At 40.1% G+C, this 13255-nt stretch overlaps 1 protein-coding gene across 1 annotated transcript; it reads right to left on the bottom strand.

The window, feature by feature from the left end:
• Nucleotides 1-300: 300 nt before the first annotated feature.
• Nucleotides 301-9095, bottom strand: fam219ab (family with sequence similarity 219 member Ab). Its single transcript, XM_020093640.2, has 6 exons — nt 8795-9095; nt 7412-7511; nt 5671-5776; nt 4735-4815; nt 4575-4629; nt 301-1994 (listed from the first exon to the last, which is right to left on the bottom strand). Exons 1-6 carry the CDS (start codon nt 8870-8872, stop codon nt 1836-1838), a joined length of 579 nt encoding a protein of 192 aa, XP_019949199.1. The 5' UTR covers nt 8873-9095; the 3' UTR covers nt 301-1835.
• Between the last annotated feature and the right edge of the window lie 4160 nt (nt 9096-13255).

Here is a 13255-nt window from a genome sequence, read left to right as displayed (position 1 = left end):
AAATTGTATTAGACCTTGCTTACATAAAGTAAATCATTTGGGACGTCTCTCTGTCGTGACATTTATTTATATTTAATGAAGTTAACACTCTCTAATCAAAGGTGGGCGTCCCAGCAACTGCTAATGAGAATGAGAAATTGAAACTCAACCCCTTAACTACCACATCTTCTACCATGCAGAGATGTCCCCGTCCTCTCCTGCTGCACTTTAAATACAGTAGCAGAGTAAATGTAATTCCTTACATCCCACCACTGTATAGTGCAAAGAAGGTGTTACAGAAACAGTGAGGTAGAAAGCGAGTGCTCTATCAGCTCTGTGTTTATTTGTTTTCATACACTGCACGTAACAATAACATTGTTAAATACTGTAATGGAAGTGTTTAAAGTACAAGAAAAAATCATGAAAAAAAGAAAACCAAAGAAAAACAATTAGCACTCATGTCAAAATGTAAAAAAGCACAACTTCATGGACTGCAAATGCTCTTCAAACCAACAAAATGATGAAGATGGGAATAAATACTCGTCTTTTGAACTTCTCTGTACTTAAGGCATACTCTAAATGCAAATAATCAACTGATTTAAGGGACAGAGAGGGTCATATGTGAAGGATATTAGTGCTCAAAATCAAGTCAAAAGAGGCAAATAAATGCCATCTCCCACTTTATTTTGGTACTTTATGTCTGTATGCATGCACGTGTGTGGGTGTGTGTGTGCATATGTGTGTGTGTGTTGAGGGAATAAATCTCTGCATCTGAACCTGTGTGCTCCCTTTATGACCTGTAGATAGATAGAAATATGGGGAGGAGTCCCTTTGGCCTTGATAACATGGGAAGCATCATGTGTGTGACAGGGTCAGTGCGAAGATAAGTAATCTTCCCTTTTGACACAGATCATTTCAGATAAGACACTGTCACCGCTCTGCAGGAGAGACCACAGATATGGGCCCAAAAATAAAAATAAAAACTGTGCAAATTCAAACCAGTACAAACCGAGCCTGTGCCTCAACAGAAGCACATGATTGCATGTGAATAATGGTTCAAAAATCATGTGCAACAAGGTAGTTCATTATTATTTCCAATTACTTTAGTGAGGTGTTCTTCATGCAACTTGTTCCTCAGCCATTTACTGTACGTTTACATGTTCATCCCTCAACTCTGGAACGAAACATCTCATGTCAGTCGGGCAAAGAAAGCATTGTGAAGATGGTGTGTTACAGTGCAATGACCTGGCCTGTGCTACATTACAACCCTGTACAGTACAGTGAATGCAGTTTCCTCTATCGGGGGACCACAATCCACACTTCTCAAACACCTCCAGGTCAACACGTACAATCATACTGAACCTGCAGGTTTAAAAAACGTAAGCATTTAAATAAAAAATTTAAAAAAAAAATAAACTAGAAAAAAGCAACCAAGAAATCAGGTAAGCAGAACTGTTGAGATAGGAGTCATGAAAATGTCTCATATTCTTCAGGGAAATTTAAATCACTTTTACAGCATCAGTTAACCCTTTGTTTTCTGTCAGTGTGTTAAGTTAGTTCAGGTTCTTCCAAACAGAAGTGCACGTCCTACCATAGGAGGAAACCACCGCATTTAAATACATAGTCAACATGTTAACATATGTTCCTCTCCTAAAATTTAAAGCAATGTTTCTATATATTAACTGTATTATTTGTCATTGTCATTATCATCATAGCACAGTCGTTACAATATTCTACCAATGCTTCAATGTCGCTGCTGTGGCGGCAAAGTAAACTCACAGCAGATGAAGATCGGGGGGTTATGTTGGGTGGAACGGGGTCGGGGGAGTGGAGGCAGAAGGTCAGACGGGGCAGGGTTACTGTATTTGACAGGTGGTGGAGGAGGTTGCCTGGCAACACATGCAGGTGGGGTTGACTGATTTGGGCGGTATCAGATCCAGGTCCTCGTCGTCTGGGATCTCGTCGAGGCGGTAACCGTCTTTCAGCAGCTGGATGTTCAGATCCTGGTTGATTTGCTGGAGAAGGGGGGAGGGAGAGAAGAGGTTACAGCAATGTCTGCTGACCCCTGGGCTGGGGACCTGTACTGGGCTGGAGAGCATTTGTACCTGGATCATTAGCTTTGTACAGTAAAGTTGGGGAGGTGGTCATGTTAGCACACATAGCCCAATGTACAGAGCCAAAGAGACAGTGAATACGAGTTCCAATGTGGTGCATTAGTCGGGTGAGACCAGAGGGTCCATACATCTTTTATGTCAAACATGTCGCTAGATTCAGCTACATGTTAGCTTAGCATAAAGACTGGAAACTGGGGCGTACAGCTAGCCTTGCTCTGTCCAAAAGTAACAAAATCCACTCACCAACACCTCCAACCAAGATTGACCAATTGAAATAAAACTAAAGTGGATAAACAATGATTTGCTGTGTTGGGGGTAACATGCCAGACTATTGGTTGGCTTGTACCTGGCATCTCCGTTTGTTACCTGGCAACTGGTCCAGTAATTTCACAACAGTTTGAACTCTTTCTTTAAGAGTTTCTTTGTCAAAAGTCTGGGGTAAGAATACTTTTTCTTTGCATTTAAACTCATAACAAACAAATATAAATTGCTTTTTTCTGTTTATAATTGATCCCTCAGCTGCTCGGCTGGTTCGACAATCACAATATTAAAATGATTCTTTAAAAAACAGGACAGGGAGGTTTAAAAAGGGAAGAAAATGAGCCTGCTTATTCTAATGAGATGCTTCATATGTGAGTAAAAAGTGGAAAAAAAACAACCTGGTGATGACAACATACATGCAACTGTTGTCAGATTAAGACAATGTAGGGCGTAGAAATATTAAAAATCCGTTTTTGTCTGATCATGAATTCAAAGTTACCATGGTAACCATAGTAAAGAGACTGACTGTACTTTCACAGATGGCTGTAAGGATCATCACTGGACTTTTGTCTTGAACATGATCACTACTACTTGGTCTTAGTGTAATTGTTTTTTTACGCACATGTAAAACAGAAGCAATGTCTTCATTTAAAATTCTAGCATCACTCCTCATATGTACAAACCTTCATCTCTGCAATATCAACATCAAAATCACCCCATTATCTGTCAACGCAACCACAGTCACATGAAACCTGCTGTCATGTGTGATAACCAGTTATCCTTCCCAGACCATGTTGCATCTGTCTGTGGGTCTGAATCAGACCTGACTCAGAGTCCCACTCGATTCTTAGTACAGCCTGTGGTTATCTCTCCCCTTGACTCCTGCTATGCCCCTCTAGCAGGCACAGTCAAACCCTTACACAGATGGTCCAGAATGCAGCAGCATGTCTCATCCATCTTCCTCAAAGGGCACGTGTCATTCCGCTGCTCATCGACCTCGACTGGCTACACATCGCCACCCAAATCAAATTCAAGTCATTACAGCTTCCCTAGTACATAGCGTCTTCTGTGTCTGCACCCGTCTACAAGAACTCACTCATACAGGCTTATGCGTCTTCTCGGCCACTGCGGTCCTCCAAGGAATGTCGTCTGATGCTGCCGTCCCTACACACTCCATCTCTATCTTCACAAGCCTGCAGGAGACTCATCTCTTCTGAGAGCAGCTCCTCTCCTGACACCTCTAACACGCCTGACTCGCACTAACTGTGCACATTCAGAGCACTTCTTTACGTGATCTCCGACACTTTCTCCTGTTGAACAGATTTAGAACTCAGTGTTTATCCCCAGGTCTCCTGCTGTACTGAGGCGTGAGTATAGTTCCTCAGTTAGAAGTTGCTTTAGATTAAAATGTCTGCTAAATGTAGATAAACTGTGTAAACAACAACCACAATTCCCTGCAGGACATCAACTGCTGTAGTTAGCTTGTACTGAGAAAGAGGAGAGGATGGATAAAGTGGCTTTACTGCATATTAGATCATTAAAATAAGATAATGGGCAGCTGTGGCTCAGAAGGTAGAGTGAGTCGTCCACTAATCAGAATGTAAATGGTTTGATCCCAGTGTCCCCCATTCTGCGTACCCAAGATACTGAACCCCAAATTCCCAATGACGCCTGTGTCTGCAGTGTGTGAGTGATGTGTGATAGAGAAAGTGCTGCATATAGACACACAGAAAAGTGCTTTATAAATACAGACCATTTACCATAATTATTTCTAACAAGATAAGATTTGAACACGTTTTTTTTGACATAACATTCAACATATTCTCAAGCTTGGACATGTCATTGACAGGAAACTGATGCAGAGGCTTAGAATGAGAATTCCTCTCGAGAAATATGACAGCCTGTCTGAGATTTGCACTTATATTTGCAGACGTCTTGAAAACAGGATTTGCAGGAGCAGTCAGCCAAAGATGACATGTCATTTGTTTCCTGCATTGTGTCTCATACTTATATGTCTGTGCATGTGCATCCTCAGCATAACTGTGCACTTGCAGGGAGAGCACAAGTCTAAAGAATTAACATGGATGAGCAGGATGGATGAAAATGGGCTCACTCCAAGAATGGATTATAAAAAGCTGACTCTTTCTCTCAACAGTCGTGGAAAATGGAGGGAGGGAGTGGAAGGAGGGAGTGATGGAGAGAGTAAATGTGAGCACTTACTTCAGCAGAGGAGTATCCCGACGATGAGTATCTAGACATGTCAAAATCATCATCGCTGCGAAGGAAAAACACAATTTGGTTGATCATCTTTGTGTTTATGGGCCTCCTTTACAAAACAAATGGAGACAAGGAGCGGTGTGTTTGTGTGGGGGGGGTTCACCTGTCTGTGTCTAGGGCCACCAGGGGCTTCTCGTCTGGGCTCTGGTCTAAAGAGGAATAGCCTTTATTGGGCACTACCAACCTGTGGGAGGGAACAGAGAGAAAAAGAGGGAGGGAAGGATAGAGGAGAATCAGAGTGGGGGAGGATCAGAGGAGCAGAGATAGGGTGTAAGAGGAAGAGGCGGATGAGGGAACATCACAACGAGGTGAGTAAAAATCAACAGAGATGTTGAGAGAAAAGCGAGACGAGCCTGAGACAACATCAAAACTGAAGCAAAGCGTGAAAGAGTTTAATTCTTTGGACAAATCCCTGAATCAATGGAAGAGTTTGTTTCTTTGGAGACAGAGAGAACATTTGAACATAATCCATTTATTCAAGCCCGTTATAAATGTATATACAAAGACGTCATTTTGAACGACCAGCACGGTGGTGATGTGGGTAGCAGTTTCGCTGCACAACAAGAAAGTCTTTCTGTGTGGTGTTTGCATGTTTTCCCTGTGTCTGTGTGGGTATTCTCCAGGTACTGACTTCCTCTCAGTCTAAAGACATGCAGATGGGTTCAGGTTAACGGAAGGCACTAAAGTCCTTCATATATGGCCAACGACAGGGAAAAGAATGTGACCCTATGTGTCCCAGACCACAGCTGAATGTAGTTGTAGTGATTGGGATGCAGACAGACCACTTGTGATCAGATCACTCAGGTCTCATCAGGGTCTAAATTGGCCATAGGTGAATGTAAGAGTGAATGGTTGTCTCTGTATGTTGGCCCTGAGATAAGCTGGCAACCTGCCCAGGGTTTACGCCGCCTATCGCCAAATGTCAGACCGTAACAAAGCTGAAAACCATTTTAATTACTGACACCTCTCAGACAGACACCATCATTCGACTCGTCTCATCTTCGCTATTAACTGAGGACCACAGCGATCTTCTTCTTACCGTGTTCTGGCCATGACGTTGTTCTTCTTGGGCTGCTGGTTCACTGGACTTCCTACAGTGTTGGCGTTCTTCAACGAACCCTTCCTGGCAAGCTCTCTCTGTTTCTCTGCACATGACACACACACACACAAAGGAACACACACATCGGATCAGCTTTACATGGCACATGAATAAGGTTGAAATAATGTGTCTAGCTTCTGCAATTTTACTAGTGGAATTTTATCATCTGAATAATGGCTTTTCAGAGGGACATATAATTCAAGACATATTTTCTCAACTTTGTGCAGCATGTAATTCTGTCACGCTGTAAACGCTGGTGGAAGACTTAGGTTGTAACATTTACGAGAGGAGACGTCAGTGTAATTTAAAGAGACACTAATCAGGAAGTGTGAGGATCAGAAAAAGGAACTGGGTTTGTTTCTACTTCAAATCAATTTTCACTTTGAGAATATGACATCAGGGAAGATCAGCTTCTGTTTGTTCTCAACAGCGGGCTGCGTCTCAGGTGATTCAAAGCTAATGTGACATCAAAAACGCTCTCACATCCCTTCTCTCATTTGTTTAATTCTCATCAGTGATCTAATCACAAACGCCTACATTAATGCTCTTAGTCGAGTCTGAGCCAGTGATGAAATATATGAAGTATCTATTTTATCTCAATAAAATATAATGCTTTTGGGACTGTTGTGAAGAGCAAAGTTGCCACAGGATAATGTATTAGATTTACATTTGCCGCCAGTTAATTGCATGGAAGTGTGTTAAAAGCTCATCAAATGCAAATTCACATCCCAAGGTCACAAAGGCAAAGAAACTCATGTAATAATAACACAATTAAAGCAATAAGCTCAGTGTGTTTTAAAGATAATACATTTTGTCACAGTGTTTACATGAAAAACCATTAAGAAAACAACAAAACAATATGAATTACCACTGTAGTCATCATTATGGTTTCACTTTATATATCAAATATTAATTTACCATAATTCCACAGTGGCCGATGTACTGCACATGACCGACATTTCTGTCACTGAATACTTTACTCGTTTTGAATATTGTTGCTTGTTCAAGGCTTCGTCACAGAAGGTTTTACATCAGCAGCACGAGAAAAACAAAGAAGCGCTGCCGAGAACATCTGGACTCTGTCCAAGGTGCTGAAATGAAACTTGAGGGGCTAAAGCTTTTCAAAACCCAGACAGACAAATATAAAAGAGGCTAGAGTGACTCATACTTTTCCCATAAGACAAACAATGACAGGGATAAGATTGGAAACCATTAGTCTATCAGTCAGTTAGTTGTTAACAAACAGTAATCAATGTTAACTTTGATAATTGGGTCGTTTTTTTGGCCAAACATTTGCTTTTTTGATTCATTACATTTTCTGTTTAATATAAGTGTTAATTTAATCCTGCTTTGTTGTATGGGACTGAGCATTTGAAGGCATCACAATGGAAGGACCCAACTCTGAAAACATTTTTTACCATTCTATTGGTGGATACTTTACAAAACAAAATAAATTGATGCAGACTGATGAAAGAATATAATAAATTATGTAATTTAGAATTACTAAACCTCAACACATCACCAACTTCTTAATTTGCCGTGTGATGGAAAGGAAGAAAAGTGGCTCCCCTTGAGTATCTCTATCACATCTGCACATATTATATAATACATGGACTTTAAATTGAAATGTTCCTGCCTCCCACATGCAGACCCCTGGTCAACAAATATTGCAGCATCTCACCTATTTTCATCTGCAGGGGTGAGGGCTTGTAGTTTATGGTGACAGGCTCCCCCTCTCTGGTGTCCGAGTCTGCCTCTGACGTCGTGGACGAGGCTGGGTCCTAGAGAGAGGAACGGGAAGACGGCATGGACAGAGAGATGAGAAGAAAACCTGCATCACTGAATTGAATGTATTATTAATGAATTATTAATGTATATTTGTTTTGCACAACAGACCCGTTCAAGACATGTGAGGGAGAGTCGCTCTCGGTATAAAACATTATTTGGGAAAACATTTTTTAGACGTACATAAATTTCTTTTTTATTAATTCTGTATTACATTGATCCACCTTTCTATTTATGTTACACACTGTTTATGAATGTTGTAAATATTGTTTGTTTATTGATGTGCTCTCTTACAGGTGACACTGTGCATCCTGGGAGAGGGAGCCCCCTCTTATGACTCTATCTCAGGTTTCTACATTTGTACATTAGATTTCTTTCCCTAATTGAAAGTAGGTTTTTCTGGTAGTTTTACTCTAGTTACTCTAGTCCAGGGTTAAGGTCAGAGAATGTCACACCTCATTCAGTCCAATGAGGGAAATTGTGATTAGTGAATATGGGCTATAAAAGTAAATCTTGATCGATTGATTGACTTTTGGAGCATTGATTACCCAAATCTTTTTTAAGCAAGCAAGGTTTTGTGGTTTTATTTTACCTTTTATCCCAGTTTAGAAGTCACTCCTAAAAATATATATCCACTGGGCAAAGTTGAGGAGAAAGGAAAGATCTCATCACCCAGTGGTCACACAGGGGACGATGGGAGGCACGAGGAGACAGCAGGTCAGACTGCTCAGTCTGGTTATAGCTGCGGGCAGGAGAGGCCGCCCTGCAGGCTGCAGTCACCCAGGGCCCCGCCACAGGCCAACTCATTCACACTGATTTATTTTATATACAAACGAAACACGGTGGTTCGGTGTTAAATACGAGCACATCAGAGACTAGGAGCCGCTCGGGGATCGTGATAAGGCCGCGGAAGTTGCTGCATGGATGCTGAGGATGTGGCAGCAGAGCTGGGATGTTTTCAGACATGACGGGTGATGCTCACTACGCAGCTCACCGGATGTTGCTTACACACAACAACAGAAACCTGGCGAACGAGTAAATGTACCATGTCGCACACTGTCATCTTTAACAACAACTTGCTGGATCGCTCCATCATCAGACAATATCACGCATGGCAGGTGGTGGGTTTGTTGGCATCCCGGAGCACAACGTATACGCACGACTGATCCTTATAAACACAAAGCATCCAGGAGTAAATCAAGTCGATTCAAATCAGAAAATGATTCCTGATCACTGATCGATCCTCTCCAATAGACCACAGCCGACAAATGTGACTTACCAGCGGCTGCATCTCCGCCTGCATCTCCGCCTCCTGCACGGCGCTCGGCACTTGGAATCTGTCTATTTCTTCCATCATGTTGGAAACACTCCTCTTTTCCTCCCTCTCCTCTTCTTCTTCTTCTCCTTCTTCTTCTCCTTCTTCTTCTTCTTCTTCTGGAGTCTAAATCTCGGTGAGTATCGTGTCGCCGGGCTCGTGATGTGATCTCAGATTTGTTCCAGTGCCTGTGGTTCTCAAGCGGCGAGCTTCATCCCAGCAGCAGCAGCAGTATGTCGGCGGTGGTGAGACCAGCTGGGTGACGGTGGCTCCACCACCCACTTCCGGGTGGGGTATCCCAAGCTGAGGGCCGAGGACCCGGAAGGGGCCTTCTGAAGGGGAAAGACTTTCTATTAGAATCACTACATGATGCAGTTTGTTCTGATGTTTACATCATGTGCAGAATGTAACTCTTAAATCACTGAGGCAATGAATCCACTCAGTGGGTATTTCACCTTTTTCATAATTTAAGAAAACTGGATCTAATAACAATAATAATAAAGTTAAGCCCTTATTTTAGACATTTATAGTTTTCTATTTATCTTCTTCATAGGTTTGTTTATTATGTTATTTAACATTTCAGTAATTAAGGTGTGGTATCCTTAGACTGGATTAAAAGCAGATAAAGCCAGCTCAGTTAACATTATTAGGAAGGATTATTAAGTTAAGTTAGGTTAAGTTGATTAGTATAATTGAGTTAATCCTTAATTACAACATGGACAGCTAATACGTGTTTACATGTCCTCTACAGAGACGACTTTTATGACTAAACAGGACTCTTTTAAAAAGTGAATGGGGACCTTCAGCTTCCAGTGGCTCAATGTTTTGTTCTTTGTTTGTTTTGTAGGCACTGGCATCTATGATTATAATGTATATCAGCCAAACAGAAGCAGTCACATCCTCTCTCACTGTGCACTCTCTCTTTGCTCTTCACATCCGCAAAAGAACTCAGAGTCTGAGGTGACGCTCCTGGATTCAGTAAAATCTCAGTAAAATATAGAATGCTTATGGTGATGCAGGTCCTTGTCAGTTTTTTCTTCTAATGTGCCAAATATTAGTTTAACAAAGTTGGATGTACAAATGATTTATACAGTAACATTTCTACTTTTCTTAATTTGCGGTGATTTAGCTATTGAAGTTTATTGAAGTAGCTGATTTTATTACTTTGAAAATAAACAGGAACATACTGGTATATACTGGTATATATAGATAGATAGATAGTTGGATAGATGGATAGATAGATAGATCAAAATATAAATACAAGATTGAAAAAATTAAGTGTCACTCATCTCCATTGTTACATCATCAAAAACAAAATAAATCTTTTAAACTTGGCAAGTGAATGCACACACAATATTTTCTTAATACTGTGATATAGAAATACTAGAAGTAGATGTTTCAGCAACTCAACAGTCAGGAAACCAATTAGCACGGCAGCCTCCACAATGGAATTTCAATTAAAACTCATCAGATGACTGTTACAACTTGGAACTAATTAATTTCTGCGCCAGAAACTCTCTGATGATCAAGGACCAAAAATGTCAGAAGAAATAATGTTTGATTTGGAATCTGTGGTGTGTGATAATAAAGACAATAAGTTATCAAGTTTTTTTTACATTTTTTATGACTTCAATGACTTTAAAGTACACTTACACAAGTAACTTAGTTAAGCACATTTCCATTTTCTATTCTTAACACTTCAACTCAACATTATTTCTATCTGATATGTAGTTACTTTTACAGATTCTAAGTTCTCGAACTGTAATGATTATCTAATGAAATATAACACTGTGTAACAGATTTATCTACCCAACAAATAAACTCAATTTACAACAACAAGTCTCCAAATGTCTCTATTCATTCAATATTAAACTGTACACAGTACTACTAATTGTGTAATTGTAAATGCAAAACCTGTGGAATAAAAAACGAGACTAAAAAAAAATGTAGACAAATAAATAAAAACAAAATAAAATGAATAAATTAGAATTTAAAAATGACAATATCAGGGACATATTACTCAGTAATACGATCTTAATTAACTTGTATTGAGTGTAACTTTTGTAAGTATTTTATTGTATGCTTATTTATATGTCTACTTAATTTGCAGAAAAACATAGAATAAAGTTAGAAATAGCTTCACTTGGACCAACACTAACATCAAAAGTCTTGTACATTCACGCAGCAGTAATAGCCCTGTTACTTTTGACTTTTGAAATACAATTTTGTACTTTTCTGAAAGCAAGAGTTTGATGTTTAATAGGGACCAGTTTTACAATTTGAATTTAAACTATAGCATTAAAAATGAACACGGTGTAGATTTTCTGCCTCTGTCAACAAAAAACAACAATATAAACTTCACTAAAACCTTTATCATTCTCCACCCCACAAAACAATTATATCTATTACCCATTTAATGAATCTGTAAATTAATTATAAAACCAATTAAACCTTCATTCTTCTCCAGGCTGTACAGCTGTGCAGAGTATTGCTCAAACTATTGTCGGGTGACCTTTTGGCAAGAGCAATGAACAGTTGCTCCCATCATACAACCTTTACCAAACATAGATAAATAAAAGAACTAAATTAGCTTCATGCAACACAAGTATTTGTATAAAAAAGACAATAACATAACCCCTGGTAAATGACACCCTGCCAGAAACATATCCGCAGCTTGTCATTGACACGTCTGACTGCACACCCTACCTGGATATTCCAGCAGAAAGCAGCAATAGCACGCTCTGCTACACAATAATGGAGAGGGGATGTGGCAGCAGTGGGCCTCTGCTGCAGCCATCCCCAGGCGACTAGAATAGTAGGCAGCACATGGAACACAATCATCCAGCAGGTGGCAGTCTGATTCTACACAAGAGGATGGAGGATGAATGACATTGTAGTGTGTGCAGGGTCAAGTAGGTTATAATGTTTCAGTATTTAAAATTCAAGCAGTTTGAGGTCCATACTTCTGTTCCTGAATGTGCAATAGATATGAATACAGCTGCATATCTGGGGGTCAATTTATCTAAGTTTGGAAAATGTGAGACACTGATGTTTTTTAAAAGAGGATTTCTAAAGAAAAAAAAAAGAAAGGAAAGAAAGATATTAAAGATGAAAGAACCTAGATATCTTCTGTTTCTCACACTTTCTGGTTCCTTTACATCACACACATCATTTTTTTCTGTTATGTTCTGTGCACTGATGTTTTTCCCGTAACCATCATTATTTCAGCTTGTTTCATGTTATAATTAGACCTCTGATGGCAGAATAAACAATCATACCGACTAGATTACACCGAATGATTTTAATATCGGAGCTGCACTGTTGTCAAAATAGATTTAATGATTGTGTGTCTCTGTGTGTGTAATTGTGATGATTGTTCGTGACTCTATAGGGGTCCTGGCATGAAGATCTGATTAGGTGTGATTAGAAATGTTGTCATTAATCATTCATATGCAAGGACAGTGAAATAGCAACACACACACACACGTCCCATCCCTGCACATTTTATTTTAAACAAAGACACTGTCCCTGTACTGCATGAATTCATATTTAATCACAGCTTCATAATAAAAGTTGTGTTTATAGATTCTCACACACAGGCACGCACACTTGACATGCTTTATTTGGAAACTCTAAATTAAATTATAGATTACATAAACTTCAAATGTATTAATAAACAATCCCACACATATACATGTAGTGGCCAAAACAAAGATTAACATTTGATCCCCCACACTCACGCACACAGACACAAACACTGACATCACTCAGTCTGGCTGGACGTGGGTTATGCAACCTTTCCATTGGTGCAGATGGAGCTGCAGATTACTGGCCTTTCATATGCTCATTAGTAATCTCTCTGTCTGTAATATTTGTACTGATCATTATATAACACAATATTGAGTTCAGTGACCCTGTTCCATCTCAGTTACCATTGAACGACCGGGGAAATTGTTTTGTTGCATTCGCTGAGATGGAGGGATGGAACAACTCATGATGAGCGCAGCAACCGTGTCTAATCTCGACCGGAGGAAGTCACAGTAAACATCATCCAAAAAAACTACTGCACTCTCTCCTGAGGCGGAGGGATCGATACGAGAGTGTTGGGCAGGAGAGACGACGTGTGACCAGATGGATCAATGAATAAACTCATTTAGCTGCATGTTTGGAATAGAGGATCTTTATTTTTGTTTGTAAGATCAGTGCAGTGTTTCATTAACTATTTGAATCAGAGCGTACTGACCTTCACATCCAACACAGGCTCTGGCTCTGGCAGTGGTGTGGCTCGATGGGAACAGAGAAACAAATAAGAGGAAGACAGCCAAAGAGATGAAGGGAGAGAGAGGAACTGGCAGGCAGATACATAGAAGGGAAGCAGATAAACACTCAACAGCTGTAGAGCCTTTCTGACAAGCCGTTTCATCT

The sequence above is a fragment of the Paralichthys olivaceus genome, chromosome 4, assembly GCF_024713975.1.
Source record: "Paralichthys olivaceus isolate ysfri-2021 chromosome 4, ASM2471397v2, whole genome shotgun sequence".
Classification (NCBI taxonomy): Eukaryota; Metazoa; Chordata; class Actinopteri; order Pleuronectiformes; family Paralichthyidae; genus Paralichthys; species Paralichthys olivaceus.
Note: the sequence above shows the minus strand (reverse complement) of the source record. Positions and strands in the feature narration are given on the sequence as shown.

Bases quoted from the DNA above. Each gene is read 5' to 3' on its own strand.
- fam219ab (XM_020093640.2), bottom strand. From the start codon at position 8,872: ATGATGGAAGAAATAGACAGATTCCAAGTGCCGAGCGCCGTGCAGGAG. The intron at 4,816-5,670 runs GTAAGAAGAAGA...TCCCTCCCACAG, and splicing joins AACGTCATGGCCAGAACACG to GTTGGTAGTGCCCAATAAAG. The intron at 1,995-4,574 runs GTAAGTGCTCAC...CCCCTTCTCCAG, and splicing joins CGGGATACTCCTCTGCTGAA to CAAATCAACCAGGATCTGAA.